A 17,327-nucleotide genomic window follows, 5' to 3' on the forward strand; every position below is an offset into this window, starting at 1 on the left:
CCTTGCCTCATTCACTGTATGATCTACATGGTTCTCAAGGTGTGAGGCAGCTGTTCAATTTCTTCTACTTGCTTGACCTCCTGCCTTTCTTATCACAAAACATTCAAATTCAGCACTAAATCACTTTGTGAATAGCATATTGCATTTGTCGCTGAAATATCTGAGTGCCTCATAAGCCATAGTTAATTGATGATCATAAGACTAGAAACAATTTTCATGGGACTTTAAAACATTTTTGTGCCTGTTTTGTAGGTGGGAAGCTGATGCATGAAGATCTCTCTGTCTGTACTTTGCAATGCTTCATGGTGACCTACCTGCTATTAACCTCAGGCATAAGATACATGACGAAGTCCCTGGCTTCTTACTGCATTGGCAGTGTGACTATCTATGAGATGTAATAGTATAATATCCTTAGAGGTCACTCTTTCATAGGATAAGGGGACTATTGCTGCAATAGGTACTTAAGCCCTGTTGTATCTCAAGGAGCGTCCCAGCAGGGATTTTTTTCTCCATGCTCTCAAAATTCATGCTTGTCTGTGATATAGCACTCAGACATGCTGACTGCATCATGCAGAGTCAGGGTATCACAAGTGGTGCAGCTTTTTCTTTCAGATGACAATTCCATAGTGCAATAAAAGTATATCACAGTCAGGCTTCTCTGGGTCCTTTCAGTCTCAGACACTCCCTTACATGAATTTTCATTTCAGTGTCACAGAATCAGCACCATTCATTCAGATCACTGTCTCATTCAAGCCCTTTTTTTATTTTTTCCTTTTTTTTTCTTTTTTTTGTACATTGTTAAAATAAAATTGTTTCATTGTAGTGTCAAGAAAATGGATGTTGATTTTTTTTATGGTGTCTCCCAAAATTGTATTAGTTTTAAAAAGGCATAAAAAGGATCTTATTTGCTTTTCTTGTTTTCTCCCAGTGAATGTCCCTTCGACTGTAATGGAGGCCATGTCCAGACAAGACACCCTACAGCCATTTAATAAAAGTAGCAAACTATCCCCTGCCACTCCACATCGATCCATAGTATTTCCACAGACTCCGTGTAGCAGAAATTTTTCTCTCCTGGATAAGTCTGGGTCCATCGAGTCAGGATTTAACCAGATCAGTGTCAAAAACCAACGAGTTCTTGCAAGCCCAACTTCAACAAGCCAACTAAATTCTGAGTTCAGTGACTGGCATCTTTGGAAATGTGGGCAATGCTTTAAGACTTTCACCCAGCGGATCCTCTTACAGATGCATGTGTGTACGCAGAACCCCGACAGGTAAAGACTAGGCTCTCTTTATTTCTGTATCTACTGATAGCCAGATCCACTGCTTTCTTCTTTTATCAAGCTGTTATCATTTTCAAAACCAAACCATTATTATGAGGAGCCTGTATGGCATAATTCATCTGCAGCTGTGTAATAAGCTGATAAAAACTATTGCTTGCCTTCACTATTTGTAAAAACATTCAGTACCTAAATGTGCAGATAAAAGGAAATAGCTAAGGATATAATCTTGTTTTTAGAATGGTTTGGTACATCTGATGGAGGCAACAAAATAGAATGAAAATTTATGAATATCATAGATAGAAAAAATGAGGTCAAGATAATTAAAAGTCTCTCTGTCTTCCAAAGATAATCTAACTTGCTGCTCAGTGGCTGTCACAGTCATTTCAGGGTTCACCTATAGTGTGCAATGCGTATGAACTTAATTAAGTACTAAGAGGTAATGAATTGGAATTTTTTGCTTAGTACTATTTTTCTTCATAGCATGCAAACCCATAAATCGTACAAAGCTGTCAAAAGGAAATACCTACTCCACCAGTGATGTGGAGGAAAACAGATGCCACTTATTCAATAAACTAATATCCACACAGAAGAAAAATGTTGACTAGATACCTCAGAGTCAAAGTTGGTTTGAAAGTTTGTCAATACAGAATTTTATGGCTGTGAACTGAGGATGAAATTTAGCTGAACAAGTGAATTAAAATTTCAGGTACTCTGACTGGTGGCACAGTAAATATAATGGAACCATTATTTATGAATCAAAGCTGGTTTATTTGACAATTTTGATAGCCGGCAGGACAAAAGACAAAAGTCAAATTAATTCAATAAAAAAGGCTGTCCATATTTTGTCTCTTCTTCAGCTTTGCGGATTTGAGAGGAACAGCTGAATCCCTGAAAGGTTGTTCTAAAAGCAGCATTTAATTGTGAATTAGAGTTAACAAAATACTAGCAAAAAAGTAGCAAATACTGAGTCTGTGCATGTGTTTGTGTGCATGTCCATGTCTCCTTGTGTACTTTGTGTACTATCTACATGTACACATATGTTGTGTGATTCTATGGGTATGGGGAGAATAAGTGCATTTTTCCAGAAGAAATGTCAAACATGTCAGGGACTAAGTAGATTCCAAGCTAATATTAATAACAATTAAAGAATTGATAATATTGTGAATGTGAACAAACCCTTTCAACACTTTTATGGATTTTATGCTTGCCTCAGTAGAAGCAAATGCCTTGTTAATGAAGCTGTAGAACAAAACTGGTAATTTAGGTGTCACAATGTAGAATATTGGTCTTGAAAGGTCTGCTCTCCTACATACCATGGACTTTCGTGTTTCTGGTATTAAAGCATCCTAAGCATACTGTAAGGCATAAAACAGTACCTTCTGGAAGAGTCTAGAGTCTGGAAAAAGCACGTTATGAGGCCCTCCACATATTTTTTCAGTGATTCATCCAATCAGGTGTGGCACCTAGATTTCATCCTTTGCTTGAACCAGTGTCTTCCTTTGTGAAGAAGGAAGTTGCAGATAATAGTTAATACAAGAAGGGTGTCTCTTAATGGCACTATTCTTCATTCACTCTAAGTGACAGCTAAATATTTATTTTGTCAGAGAAAGGAAATGAGGATAAGTCTCTTACCATTAGGTCTTTCATTGTATATGTGAGAGATTAATTTTTTTAATTAATTTTATTCCTTTTTTATTTATTTCCTCCTAAACAGTTGTGTCAAATATTGTCTGACACACAGACTGGATTTCTGGTCTTCAGTCTTAAAAGTGAACATTCTCATTAGTAGGGTGCTGATTCATGGTGTCTTACCTATAAGTCTCTCCTGTGCTCACCCAGCCAGCAGTTTCCTCAGGAAAGTCAGGAGCATTGTCAGGTCACAATACCCTAGGTCATAGTAGTAAATCATCTTGCTATGATTAAGGTTATTGCAATTCATTCCATGCTTAAAATTACCATAAATAACTTCCCTAGTATCTGGGTTATCATATCCTTGCTTTGAAAGCATTACAGTTTGAGCTTACATCACAGGAAACTTTTTGTCTTTTAGCGGGTACCAGTATTTTAGTGATATGGTGTCTAGAAAAAGTGGCCTTTGGTTTCTTAAATATTTTGCATTTTTCTAGATGAAAAAAATTTACAGTGTTGTACAAAATTTCCAGGAGACACGAAAGTAAGGTATGATTTGCGAAAGAATACCTGCCTGCCAGCCCAAATCACTGGATGCAGCTCTCTGGTTTTTATTTTCTCAATGAAAATCTTCAGCACCACTCCAGCTGATAAGCAACTTCTCATTTATTGTCAGCAATTTGTGAGCACACCAGTCACTGCATCTTTGATGTGACTGAAACGGCAGGGCCTGTCGTCTCTAGGAAATAGACTTTAGTCTATCTCTTCTGGCTTAGTATTTGTTTTGCAACAGTGCTGTGTGGGGGAAACACCTTTGCATCTATACAGGAGTCCAATTAATGATTTGAAATTCAAGAAAAGCAGACTACTTGAAGCTTGAGAAATCCAAACAAAGATAATACAACAACTGAGATTAAGGAAACATCTAAATGAGAGCAGACATAAATAGGCCATAATATACATAATTCCATGAAGTAGCAAGAAATAAATGATCTGATTAAGCAGATCACTTAATAAACAAAAATAATTTTAAAACATTATGAATCCCAAATAGGAGAAATTATTAAAATCATCTGCTGCACTTTTTGTTTTATTTCAAGATTAGGATTTTAATTTAAAATCACTTTTACTTATTTACTGGTTTATTTATATACTTCTCCCTTTCTGCCAAAAAATTTTTAGCTTGTTACATTTTTTAGGGCTTCTCTTTGAAATGAATGGTAATTGGGGTTGAAGTGTGTGCGGGAGGTGGAAATTTAAATCTGTAAAATCTTGAACTCGGGGACCTTCTGAGCCTTTAAGACTTCCTTAGGCCTTGACCAGACAGAAGTAGTTTGAGCAGATATTTCTGGAAGCAAGAGTTGAAAATCTATTTTTGTAGGGGTTTTTTGTGTTTATTTTGTTGGGGGAGTTTTTTATTTTAATTATTATTATTATTTCCTCCCTTCTGCTGCAGAAATTCTCAACAATCATCTTTGGAAGGCTCAGAAAGAGGGTAACTGAAACTCTATTACAATGAACAATTTTTATTTTGATTTTTTTAACAGTAATCACTTTTCTGATAATGACACAGTCTTTTTTAATTACATCACTCTTCCATGTCACTATGATCACCAGATTGAGGATACATTGGTGTACAACCTGTACATCTGTATGATATATATTCTCATTGATTGCCAGGTATTCAAGTTGAGAATCTGAGGGAAAGCACACTCCATAAATGTGCTTATGGATGACAGATTATGGATGTGATCTGGCACTCACAATTCTTCTTTACTCAAAAGATATTGCACTCATATTTTGCAATATTACCTCACAATATTAAAGAGTAAGCATGTTTGTTTTGTTTTGTTTTTCTTAATAGGAAGTTGAAGTTACCAATTTAATAGATGTTTTTCTCTAATATCATGGCTTAGTCCATTTTGTATTTATATTTTCTTTATAGGTTCTGTGTCTTTGAGCTTGGTGCTCCCCCCAAGTCCACAAATTGATTTGAACCTCTCCAAAACAGACTTCTAAAAAATGTGTGCTTTGAGCAAGAGTTGTCTATTTCTGTTTATTGCGTATTGCTCAGTTAAAGTAAACTTAATGCTGATTTTTTTGCTGATTCTTGTATAATCTTCTCATAAAGATTTGCAAGTACCCAGTACTCAGAGCTAATAATAATAACAGGTCTACAGAGCAGCAAGTGTCCCTGACAGCTTCAGAAGCTTGCAGATGCTCGAAGCGTGCTGGCTTTCTGCTTTGGCTAGTTTCTTCACAAGCATATGTAACAGATGATTGCAGAACTCCCAGCGGGTCCAGCACTGCCATCCCTGCTGCTGCACGGTGCCTGAGGTGCTCGGGAGAGCAGCTGTGCTGCCTAAGGGGAACACCAACACAGCAGGAGATGTGGAGTCCAGACGCAGTGAAGGTAGCCACCCATGGCTCTGCTGATGCTGGGGATATTTCTGTGTGCAAATTAGCAGTATCCTGAGGCATCAGTTTGTTCTCCAGCCCTAATTTGACTTGCTAGAAGAAGGCATTCCTCAAAAATGCCTTCCTTTGAGAACAACTGTGACCTAACTCCTTTGACTGCAGCTGTGCTCTTAAAGCTGTGCTGGCCCCCCTTCAACCTGCCCTGCTTGTGGGGTTCCTTGCAGAGGCTGTGGTATGGCAGCCTTCACCCTATAACAATGAGAAATGCTGTCCTGGGTTCAAGGGAGCCCTGTGTCTCACTCTTTGAGACTGTGAGATCAATCACCTTTTTGAAGCCCAGGAGCAAAGAGGAAGTCAGGTAAAACCACCAGGACACCTGCATGGATGAATGGGGAACCCCTGGATGAATTCAAAGACAAAAAGAAAGCCTCCAGAGCACGCAAGCACAGACAGGTAGCCCGAGAGATATACAGAGAGACTGTCTAAGTAGTCACGAATCCCTTTGGGAAAACTGTGTCAATCCCTTTGGGAAAGCTAAAGCCCCGATAGGATTAAATGTGGGCAGGGACATCTAGGACAACAAAAACTTCTGTTGTTACATTAGTGATAAAAGGAAGACCAGGGAAAAGGTGGGACCTCTCTAAAAGGAAGCAGGAGGCCTGGTGACCTAGGACATGGAAAAGGCTGAGCTAGTCAATAACTTTACTGGCAAATGTTCCAGTCACATCACCCATGCCATGGAAGGCAAAGGCACGTGAGTGGGAGAATGAGGAACTGCCAGCTGTAGAAGATCAGATTGAAGACCATGTAAAGAACTTGAAGATGTGCAAGCCCCTGGGGCCTGGTGAGAAGCCTGTGCATATCCTGAAAGAAATGGTGGATGAAGTGGCAAAGCCATTATCTGTCATATTCGAGAGGTCATGATAGTCTGGTGAAGTTCTGCTGATTCAAAAAGGGGTAACACAACCTCCACTGCTAAAAAGAAAGACCTGGAGAACTACAGGGCAGTCAGTATCACCTTGGTACTTGGCAAGAGCCTGGAGCAAATCCCCCTGGCAACTAGGTAAAGGCACTTGGAAAATAGCATGGTGACTGATGACAGCCAACGCAATTTTACAAAGAGCAAATCATGCCTGACAAATTTGGTAGCCTTCTATAAGAGTGCTGAAGAAGAGTTGGTGAATAAGGAATAGAGATGAAGGTCATGTACCTGGACCTGTGCAAAGTATTTGCACACAGCAGCCTTGTCTCTGAAGTGAAGAGACATAGATTTATTTGATGGTCAGATCTCTCAATGGATAAGGAATTGGTGGGAAAGTTGCATTCAAAAGAGTTGTGGTCGGTGGCTCAATCTCCAAGTGGAGACCAGGGGTTGCTACTTGGGCTGATGCTACGTAGCACAGCAGTATTTGTTGGTGACTGGGACAGTGGGATCAAGCGCACCCTCAGTGAGTGACCTCAGCCTGATGACAACAGGCTGTGTGGGGCAGGTGACATGCTGGAAGGAAGGGATACCATCCAGAGTGACCTTGGCAGGTTGGAAAGGTGGGACTGTGTGAACATCATGAAGTCCAACGAGAGCAAGTGAAAGGTCTTGAATGTGGTTCGGGTCAATTCCAAGCACAAATACAGTCTGGGTAGAGAATGGATTGAGAACATTCCTGAGCAGAAGGACATGGAAATGTTGGGGGATGAGAAGTTGGAAACGAGCCAGATGTGCAACCCAGAAAGCCAAACTTGTCCTGGGCTGTGTCAAAAGCAGCATGGGCAGGAAGTGATTCTCTCCCTCTATTCAACTCTTGTGAAACCCACCTGGAGCACTGCATCCAGCTCTGGGGATTCCAACATTAGAAGGATGTGGATGTCCTAGAGAGAGTCCAGAGGACAACCCAAAGATAATCAGAGGCATGAATACAGGTTGAGAGAATTTGGGCTGTTCAGTGTAGAGAAAAGAAGGGCTCAGGGACACCTCATACGAGCTTTCCAGTACACATAGGGGCCTGCAAGAAAGCTGGAGAGAGACTTTTTGTGAAGACATTTCATGATAAAACAAGGGATAATGGCTTTAAACTAAAAGAGGGTAAATTTATATGGGATGTAAGAAAGAAATTCTTTAGTGTGAGGGTAATGAGACAGATTTGAAATTTTCACAGAGAAGCTGTTGATGCCCCATCCTGGGAATGATTAAGGCCAAATAGGATGGGGCCTTGAGTGGAAGGTGTCCCTGCCCATAGCAAGGGGTTGGAAACAAGGCCCCTTTCGACACAGACCATTCTATAAATCTATGATCTTCTTGGTTTTTTACTTCTTAGTCGTCAACAGGGAGAAAAGCTCTTTCAATCACGTGCCAGTCTCTCCTTTCAACTGGTGCTTTTCTAGCTCTTTCTGAGGGAAAAGAATACAGCACTGCGCTGTTTTGTCTCACTGGGCTGATAGAGTTTCAATGACAAAGTTACAAGTATTCAGGAACGCATTCTTAAAATCAATTTCTCTTCTAAATTACACTAGAATTCCATATGCCCCTTGAAAAGAGCAAATTCACTTCTGATGAGGCCACACTAAAAACCTATTAAAAATATAGAAAATTGTTTGAAAATGCAGTGGAAAATAATGATTGGGTTTTACAAGGTTCTAATAATTCAAAGAATTAATAATTTATGATGTAGAAAATAAATTTATAACACTTAGATACACTTAGGAGTCAGGATTTGGAAAATATATTCTTTTGGCAGAGGAATAGTAAAAGACAAATAAAGCTATGCCAGTTTTGCTAAACAAAAATCTAGAAAAAATTAATCTAAATGTACAGCTGTCTCTTAGGAGCTATTTCAGATGAAAGCATGTAGATTTTTGTATTTTCTTAACATGCTTTGTACATCTTAGGTGTTCTACATTCCCTGCCCAAAGCATGAGCTTTGGTGAGGTTCAGTAAGCCTTACAGGGACTTATAAGTCCCATACAGAATGTAGTTTCACCCTGAAAAATATCAGCTGCAAAAGTAAGAAAAGACAGGAAAAGACCTGACCAAAGAGCAATATCATTCAAGAGATTCTCCAGTTCAGAGAGCAAATTTTTTTTTCCTTAGTGTTTTCATTTTGAAAAATGCGTCTTGCACAACTTGGAAAAGCTCAAATTATAAATTACCACAAAACCTGAAAACTATTACATTAGAATTGCTCTCAGAATTTCAATTTAGATGGCCTGTGTTCCTATATGGGCCATCATTTAGTCAGAGACCACAGGATTAAGGTCTCTAGAAAAAGCTGATGGATTCTAAATGTCAGTAAACCTAGATAGCTTATCAATGATGCATGGGATTAATAACAACAGTGTAATTTTTCCAACAGGAAAATTTTCTTCAGAGTAAGTAGATCTCCTTTCTTTAAGCTCAAAAAGAAAGATGTGTACTAAACGCTCCCTTGTAACTAGGTGTTTAATAAAAAACATTAGAACTACTTTTGATGCCGCATCTGCACATGGCTGTAATCAGTTTAGCTGCTCTTAACTGTAACTTAAAATTACTATCTGGTAAGATTTTGATTCACGTGGATACTGTGAAACTCAAGAAAGCAGAGTATATGTATTGGTTAGTCCAAGGAAATGAGTTTTTCTGAGCTAGGTGCGCATTCAATCCAGCAGTGGATTTCTGAAAGCACAGCCTATGAAGACCAACATTTCTGTCTTTTTTTCACTGTTCCTCTGTGTCTGCAAAGTTCTGTTATAGCGAAGTCACCATCTTAATTCATTGTCCCATTGTCCCACTTTTGCAGACAAAAGTGATGGCAGAAGACATAACTGCTTCATCAAAGGCAGGCTTGCTCTGCCCATGTCAATGTACTCACTGAACCGAACACTGCTCATGTTCAGTCCTTCAGCGCCACTTTCATTTTTTTTGAAAAATAACATATTGATTTTATTTTCTTTCAAGAAAAAAAATTTCTGAGCACAGTAAAATTGTTACCAGAGAAAAGAATGATAACTTTTGTACTTATTGAATGTAATTTTTTTTGCTCTTTGAAAAATAGTAGTATCCAAAAGTTGTCAGAAGCTGGCATATTTAAATCTGCAATTGTGAAAATTAGAGCATTTTAAAGATATTACAGTATTTGAATGTATTTTTTGGGTCTCTTTTTAAAATTAATTTTGCCTAGTGTGTGTCATTTATCGTAGCTTTAAAAAAATTACACATTTTAGCATTAATTGGAATTACCTGGATATAAACTGGATAAATGCATCCTCTGCAAAGAGAAGGGTAACTTTTTAAATAGTTTTTCTCCCAAGATGCGGATCAATCAGAAAAATGGAGCTGAAGTGATCTAACAATAGGTGATCTTTTACAGGGCTGATTTACTTGACCGTAAGCCAGTGAAATATATTCTGAGTATTTTGTAAAGAAAACATTTATTTTGAGCCAATGAACCCATATTGTTTGGCATCACAATGTTCACTTATGTATGTTTGAAATTTTGACTGTTTACAGACAAGTTACAGAGTGAATTTTCATTGCATTAAATTAATCACATTGATTTATTTATCAGTTAAAAAAAATGAAAAAGATTAATTGGTTTTATGCAGCATTGCATCATTTTTTGTGATTGCTGTTAAAAATAGATAACCAGAGGCTAATAGATGTTAATGGTCTTTTTCACTATTAAAAAAATCAATGTTTCTTGGATGTGGAATATATTATTCCATATATATATATTATTGCATTATTTTTCTTAATAGTGATTACTGCATTCTCTGATTATCTCTGTTTTACCAACTCTTGAAAATTCATACCAAAATTGATAAATGTTTTCTGTGCAAATTACCTTGGACTACAAGAAAGGTGAAAACTGGACATGTTACTACTTGTCTTTTAGTAAGAGAAACAGAAAAACACTTCCAGTGTTTTTTTTTTTTTTGTTTTAGAATTATTTTACCTATATATGTGTATCTTTAAGGGCCACATGATCTAAATTACCTTTCCACAGATTTCATATCTTACCTTCAAACTTGTAGAGTAGTTAGATTTTCAAATGCAAGTAATTAAAATTTTAAGCTATTGAGTTATTGATGAATACTGGGCTATTAATCAAGCTAAAAAATTCTACAATCAGGGTTCAGTGCTCTGAAGCACTGTAAAGTAATAGTATTTGTGTTCAGTGATGCAAGTAGCCACAATTAAGCAGTTCACTTGACAAATGAGATAGTTCACTTTATTTTGCGCTTAATTGAATTGTACATGCCTGGTCACCATTGTTTCTTTCCCTTTAGTTTTGGTTTCTAACCATTTAAACATATACATTTATTACAGAGAGAGCAATTAAGTTGTGTTGGCCATTGGATCTGGAAACACAGACACCAAGAGTTAAAATGTTGTGTAGGGTAAAAATCATTATTATCCCTCCAGAAAAAAGATCTTAATTTTCTTAGCAAACAGTCTGATAAGCATTTAGGACTCTGCTACTACCTTAAAACAAATGTGAAATGGGAAAAAAACCCTTGTAAGATGTTGATATAAAGCCACTTTTACCAAAGAGAAATATATAGGCATGGTTTCTTGGAATTTTATTTTACTTAGCATTGCAGCAGACCAGTGACACATTGCTGTCTTGTATCCTTTTTTTTTTTTCTGTGTTTGCAGTCTGCTTGTTATGATTCTGAATTTGTAACATATCAGTCAGTTTTGTATGTTTGTTTGTTATGTTTAACAGGATGTGTTGTTGAAAACCTGAGTTCTGCGTTTCCTTTCACGATCCCCAAAACTGGCATTTTCAGTCTGGATGGGAGAAAAAATGTTGATAAAATGTAAAGATTTTCAACCAAAATAAGAAAACAGAAAGATAATTGTAATACAGTGGTCATTTTTTCCAAGTCTCTTATTGAAATAAGTGATTTCTAAAAACCTCCAAAGCAATATGAGTTTAATTGTGAATAGCTATGGAATACAGATACGATGTGCACATAACCGTCAGACATGCATTTGCAAGTCAGACTGTAGCTCACACCAACAGACGCAGGATTTCATGAGTCCCTCAGCTCCAATGTGTGTGGATCTTTTTTTTTGACTAAGGACCACCATGTTGAGTTTGAGAGAACTAAGGCAGGCAGATGTGCAGTGCAAGCTCACTGGTTTGCTGATTTATGTTTTTTGGGTCCCATAGACTCTCATTTAATTCCTGCCCAAAAATTTCACATTTGTTAAAGAGGTTGTGAAGTTTTGGGTTTGTGTTTTGCAAGAAAGACCCAGAGAAGTGTACTTACAGTTCTCTCTGGAAATTACTGGGAAGATCAGGAGCCCCCTCCCACATGTTTTCCTGCTCATGCCAACAGAAAGCACTGATGGCATGCTGTTTCTTTTTCCTACTGCAGGCCCTACCAGTGTGGTCACTGCTCCCAGTCTTTCTCCCAGCCCTCGGAGCTGAGGAACCACGTCGTGACGCACTCCAGTGACAGGCCTTTCAAGTGCGGCTACTGTGGGCGCGCCTTTGCTGGTGCCACAACGCTCAACAATCACATCCGGACACACACTGGGGAAAAGCCCTTCAAGTAAGTACTTGAAGCCAGCAGCTTTTGCCAGCTGAGATTAGGGAGGGAAATGCGTTGCTGCTGCTCACTAGCATCACCAGCACTTGGCAGAGGTTCCCTTGAAAGCCAAGGTCAGACCATGAGGTAAAACAGCTAGTGGTGCTGTTAAAATCAAAATTTTTATGGGTTTGATTTTGAGTTTCTTGAAAGCCTTGCACAATTTTCTGTTCTCTTATGATACCTTGATTGTTTTAATTAAGTGGCAAGCTGCTTCCAGAGAACTACAGCTGAAAATATGATCAAGACTGAGACAGGCCATGCTGTAAGAACATTAATATGATTCTTTGATGTCTATATGCTGAGGTAGATGGAGCTTCACTTAAAAGCTAATTTGGCTCTAGTTATATACAGAGGAAAATATGCACCTTGTTTTAGTCTCATTGGATAGAAAATGTAACTCTGACTTATAGCATAAGTTTTGAAAGATCATAGGAATAAATTGAAAGTGTTCAGCTGTCCAAGGTATAAGAAAAAAAAAGTCACCTAATAAAGATGATTTTGCATTAAAAAGACTTCATTAATTTCTGAAGTTTTCAATTAATGATATTAAAGCTAAATACATACCTGTCTGAGAAATCTTCCCAGCAGTGCTCATGTCCAGCAATAGTACAGCTGATCCAGGTTTATTTTACCTTCTGTTGTGCAAGACTGCCTACAAAACAGGAAGTGTTCTCCAAAGCAGAAGAAATGTATCCCATACTTGTGTCTTTCTCTTGGCTGAACTGGCAGGCTCAGAGTATTTATATGTGGTCACTGGAGCAATTCCACCTAATGTATTGATATCACTTCTTTTGGAAGCTTCCTGGGTGTTCCTAGGAGGAAGGGGAATAAGTGTAGAAGAAGGTTTGTGTCTCTCCCAGTTCTCCAAGTACTATTGGTTCTCTTTCTACTTTTCTCTGTTTGTCTTTTTTTTCTACTTTTGCCAGACCGTGCTTTTGATCTGGTTAATGTTAGAGAGCTCAGTCGTGGGGCCTGTCAGAGCCCCTCATAACAAGCCTGACAGAGATACTGGTGAACACACTTTGCCTCCATATAAGGTTGGAAGGAAGCATGGCCTCCATACATGTCTTTGCCGGGGGCAAGGGGGCAGAGCCAGGAAAAAAATCTTGCATATCCAGCACAGAAGAACTTGCATAGCAGAAATCATGGCTAGGATAGCATGGAACATCTCAGAACATCTCAGTATCAACTCAGAACATCTAAGTATCAACATCTCTTGAGCCAGTCTGTTGAATGCTCAAAGCCCACAGAAAGTGAGCCAAAAATGGTGTGAGCAATCAGATTGATTTTATCTAGTTGCCATGTAAATAGATTTTAGTAATTGATGAAAGAGGTTTCCAGGTCAAAATGGAAAATAGATTTTGTTTAATGTTAAGGTGTTACTTATGTGTAACCTTGTTGACTCCACTTAATTTTTTTCCTTAACGTCCTCTTTTTGTCATGTTTCCAATAGATCTGCTATTTTGCCTCATTTAGAGTCACTATTTTTCCCCTTTGGTTTACTAACTTTTTTACCCATTTCCAAAATGGACTTGATTACAGCACAATTTCATTTGTGAAAGAGCTTAATGTATGTAATACGACCAGCAAGAGGTCTGGGTTTTGTTTTTTGTTTTGTTTTGGTTTGGTTTGTTTTTTTCCTTTTTGTGGGGGTTTTTGGGTTTTGGGGTGGGTTTTTTTTGTTATGTTTTGCCCTGCTCATGTGGAAGCATTTAAGTATTCCAGGATGTATCTGACTATTCATTAAGCTGCAGGACAGAGCAACAACAACAAAAAAAAGTATCATTTCTACTGGTTCTTTATGATGTATGGCATAATTTCAATTGTGCAAGGTGTTTCCTTAGTTTCTTCCTCAAGCACAAGAAACAGTAGTACCATTTTCTCTCTGGAACGCTTGTTGAAGTATTTGCACTAAGCTGACTAGTAACTTCACGTGAAGCTAAAACTGGAGCTGCAGATCTTCCTATCCTTGCTAGTCAGATAAGAGGATACACAAGCCTTGATCCTGCAAGCTGTTCAAAAGGGCAGATTTGTCTGTCACACAGGACTAGTTGCATTTGAGAGAGGAGGGGCAAGAAAAATGTGGATAAGAAAACTTATCCAGAAATCAATCTATTATCTCTGCTGGAAGAAAAAGAAAGAGCTGCAGCTCATCTTGATGTCTCATCACTGTTTGGATCCTTCTTTGGAAAAGGGTTGCACAAGATCTGGTATTAAGAAAGTTTAGGAAAAAGCCCTCAACAAATTCTATTAAGCAAGAACCATAAATAGAACAAACAAAATTTCTGTCTCTTGATCATGCAATTTAGGTTTAAAGTGTTTGTTTATGAAGGAATTTTGAGTGTACGCTTACATAGGAAAAAAAAAAGACAGAAAAACCCACTGAGACAGAAACCCACTGTTTCTGTACCTCAGAGAAGTTTGTATTTGTGGTGATGCACACACTTCTTTTAACTAATAAAATATTAGAAAGAATTGCCATTCATGAATAGGGATAAATTACTTAAATTCTAGCTAAGTTATTTTAAAAATAACAGGTATAATTTTGAAGGTGCTACTGCTGTGAATGCAATCTCATGATTTCTAATGCAGTAGGGCAGCGATGTTCATATGTACTATACAGACAAATTACAGTCAGCATAGATTAAGTCAGCAATGTTAAACACTAAGTATGTTTGTATGCATATTATTCCCAGAAGCTGGTTTTAAAATGGTGAACATTAGTGATAGTATTTTAAAAAATATTTCAGATTAATTGATTTGTAAGGCAGTGTTTGGGATTGGTTAAAAAACTTTTTCTGTGAGAGGGCATTTTCTTTGTAGGTCCTAGGTACATTTGGATGTATGGTGGAAGACATTTCTATTTTCTTTTCATTAAGATAACAATGCTAAGTGAGGTTATCTGTAGTCAAAGCTTTAACTGAATTTGACTTTTCATGTCATCACAAGCTATCAAGCCAGCCTCACCACTGTAAAGTTTTTGTGTATTCTTATCTTACTGAAGTCTCCACTAGGGCTGTTAGTCTGGGAACAAAGATCTTAAGTAAATTAAAATGCAGGAGAAAAAGGAAAATTATTTGTCACCTCTGTTCTCTTAATTTTTTCTCACCCCCTCCCTGCTTCCATTTCAGCAAAATTAAAAAATAATGAGGGCATTTGCCTACAGAATCAGGGTTACTTAAAGATCTAATATATAGGAGTCAATCCAAAATAAATAATTAAGAGGAAAGATTCTTTCAGCCTGCCACATCTCACAATTTTTACATTGTTTCTTACTGAAATGCAAAACTGGGGAGCATTCATTTTAGGTTGAATATGTATTTTGTACCTGCAGTGACATCTCAGTGTTGTCAAGGGATTTTCTTTGGTTGATAGTTTTTCTTGGATTTTTGATATCCTTCCAAAGGAGTTTAAAATGTAGTGTTAAATGTACTTGTTGAATGAAATCTTAAAATGTTTATTTTTAGGGTATCAAATTAATGTCTTTCTCTAAAATAGACCCTCAGCATTTTCTCCACCCAAAGCTTTTCACAGAGGTTGACATAAATGTGCAAATTAAACCAATCCTCACTGTCAATGTTTTGAAAGCACTGTGAAGCAAACAAGCGGACCAGTAACAATGAGGGCTATCTAAACAAAATCAGAAACCCCAGTACTGTAGAAATATCCCAAAACTATTGGTGCACTTTTTGAGCTTAAGAACAATTCTGTTTACCCCCTCCACCCAAGCAAATGATACCAGAAAACCATGTAGCAGAGTGAAGCCTTGAGGCTGAGGAGGTTGAATGCTATAGTTCTTTGTTCCTTACAATTACAGTGTACACATACATTGTAAAAGAAGGGAACATGGATCCAGTTTTCACTGATGGTATCTAATTGTTTGAGGACTTTGGAATTCTTTTGGGCCTATATGCGTCTGGGGCTGTTTAAATTCCATTCAAATGCCATCAGATGACCCTAAGTGGAAATTAAATTGTATCTCAGTTAATAAATGTCATTATTGCCAATACATGTAACTACAGTGCAGGCTTAGCCAAAATTTGATATGTCTAGCATTCAGGCTTGGGCTCAGCCCTGTGGTTTCTTGGTGGTCACATGAGATATGGACTCTTTTTTCTTTCTGACAATTTTGACTACTGTTAACTTTCCAACACAACACTAAACGTGTATAGGTTACGGTACAGGAGCATGCACACAAAAACATACACATGCTTACCAATCTCATAGACAGAGCTTATGGGAGTGGTTATTCTGCTATGATGGGCTGGGAAAGAATGGTTAGTAGAGGGAGAGACTGCACAGAGTACATCACAATCCAGAAGAAAATATTCCTGCTTTTCTTCCCATTCCTACCTACTGTGAGACAGTAATGCTGACTGCTGTGACACTATTATCTTCACCTTTTCTATCAGTTTGTATCCAGCAACAACTTCTCTGGACCACATTGAAAAGAAGAATCAGGAGCCTTATACACATGTCTGCCCATAAGCCAGGTACTTATATACCCAAAACTGTGGTCCTGAAGGCATCACCCACATAATTTGGAAGTACTTAGAAAATCCCAGGCAGCTTGCATAGTATCTGAAGGTTACCCAGGTACAAGAGAAAGACAGGGGAAATAAATGCCTTGTCAGGGGCTTTATTCTGACTTTTGCCCAAGAGCTGTGCAAGTGCAGACATAACAGTTTGACCAACAGCAACGCTGGACACTCACGGCCTTACTATTCATAAAGGGTAGGTTCTTGTATTGAGAGATTTATCCTTTTTTCTGTCCTCTTTTTAGCATCCTTCTTTCCTATGCCTTGATATTAATGTATCAGCCTGTAGCTGGGAAGGTAGAGCACTTCTACAACACAGAAATCTGGTGGATAAAGAATAGGAAGTTGCATTTTAAAGCAATATGGTAAACCTTGCTCTGAATTTTCACTAGCAATGCAAGGTGCTGAGTAAATGCCTGCCCAATTCTAGCCTCCCAGACAAGCTCCAGAAAGGGTAAGGAGGCCTGCCACAGCAAATTATTTTAGTGGGTAACACTGTCTCTTGATGACTCTATAGCCTTTATCTAAGTCACTAATGGTGCCTAGGCATCCTGTTACCCTGTATTTCGTTTATTTGGCCAGGGTCTTGAAATCAAGGCTTGCCACACCTGATTTTATAGGTTATGTTGCAACTGTATCACTTACAGTTTAGGTAGGCAAGGATCCAAGCCCCCTATTACTCATCGAGCAAAGTACTTGTCTTTGTAGACATCAAAATAACCAAACTATCAAGTTCAAGTAGACAGTAATATCTCATACAGACTAAGTTAACCCCCCAGCCTTAAAATTGATTATAATGCCTCTGTGATAGATATATTCACATGTATATAAAAATAATACAATAATTTGCAAGTTTGTCAGGCAATGAAATGTAGTATATTTTGACACA

The 17,327-nt window shown here is 37.9% G+C and overlaps 1 protein-coding gene across 1 annotated transcript in view; it reads left to right on the forward strand.

Moving 5' to 3' along the window:
* The window catches only part of PRDM6 (PR/SET domain 6), a 76,585-nt gene that overhangs the window by 56,947 nt on the left and 2,311 nt on the right, over positions 1 to 17,327 (forward strand). Inside the window, exons 6-7 of the mRNA XM_068175713.1 lie at positions 929 to 1,271; positions 11,685 to 11,861. Coding sequence (XP_068031814.1) covers positions 929 to 1,271; positions 11,685 to 11,861 — 520 coding nt within the window. The remainder of the gene's footprint in view (positions 1 to 928; positions 1,272 to 11,684; positions 11,862 to 17,327) is intronic.

This window comes from Anomalospiza imberbis, chromosome Z, assembly GCF_031753505.1.
Source record: "Anomalospiza imberbis isolate Cuckoo-Finch-1a 21T00152 chromosome Z, ASM3175350v1, whole genome shotgun sequence".
Lineage (NCBI taxonomy): Eukaryota > Metazoa > Chordata > Aves > Passeriformes > Viduidae > Anomalospiza > Anomalospiza imberbis.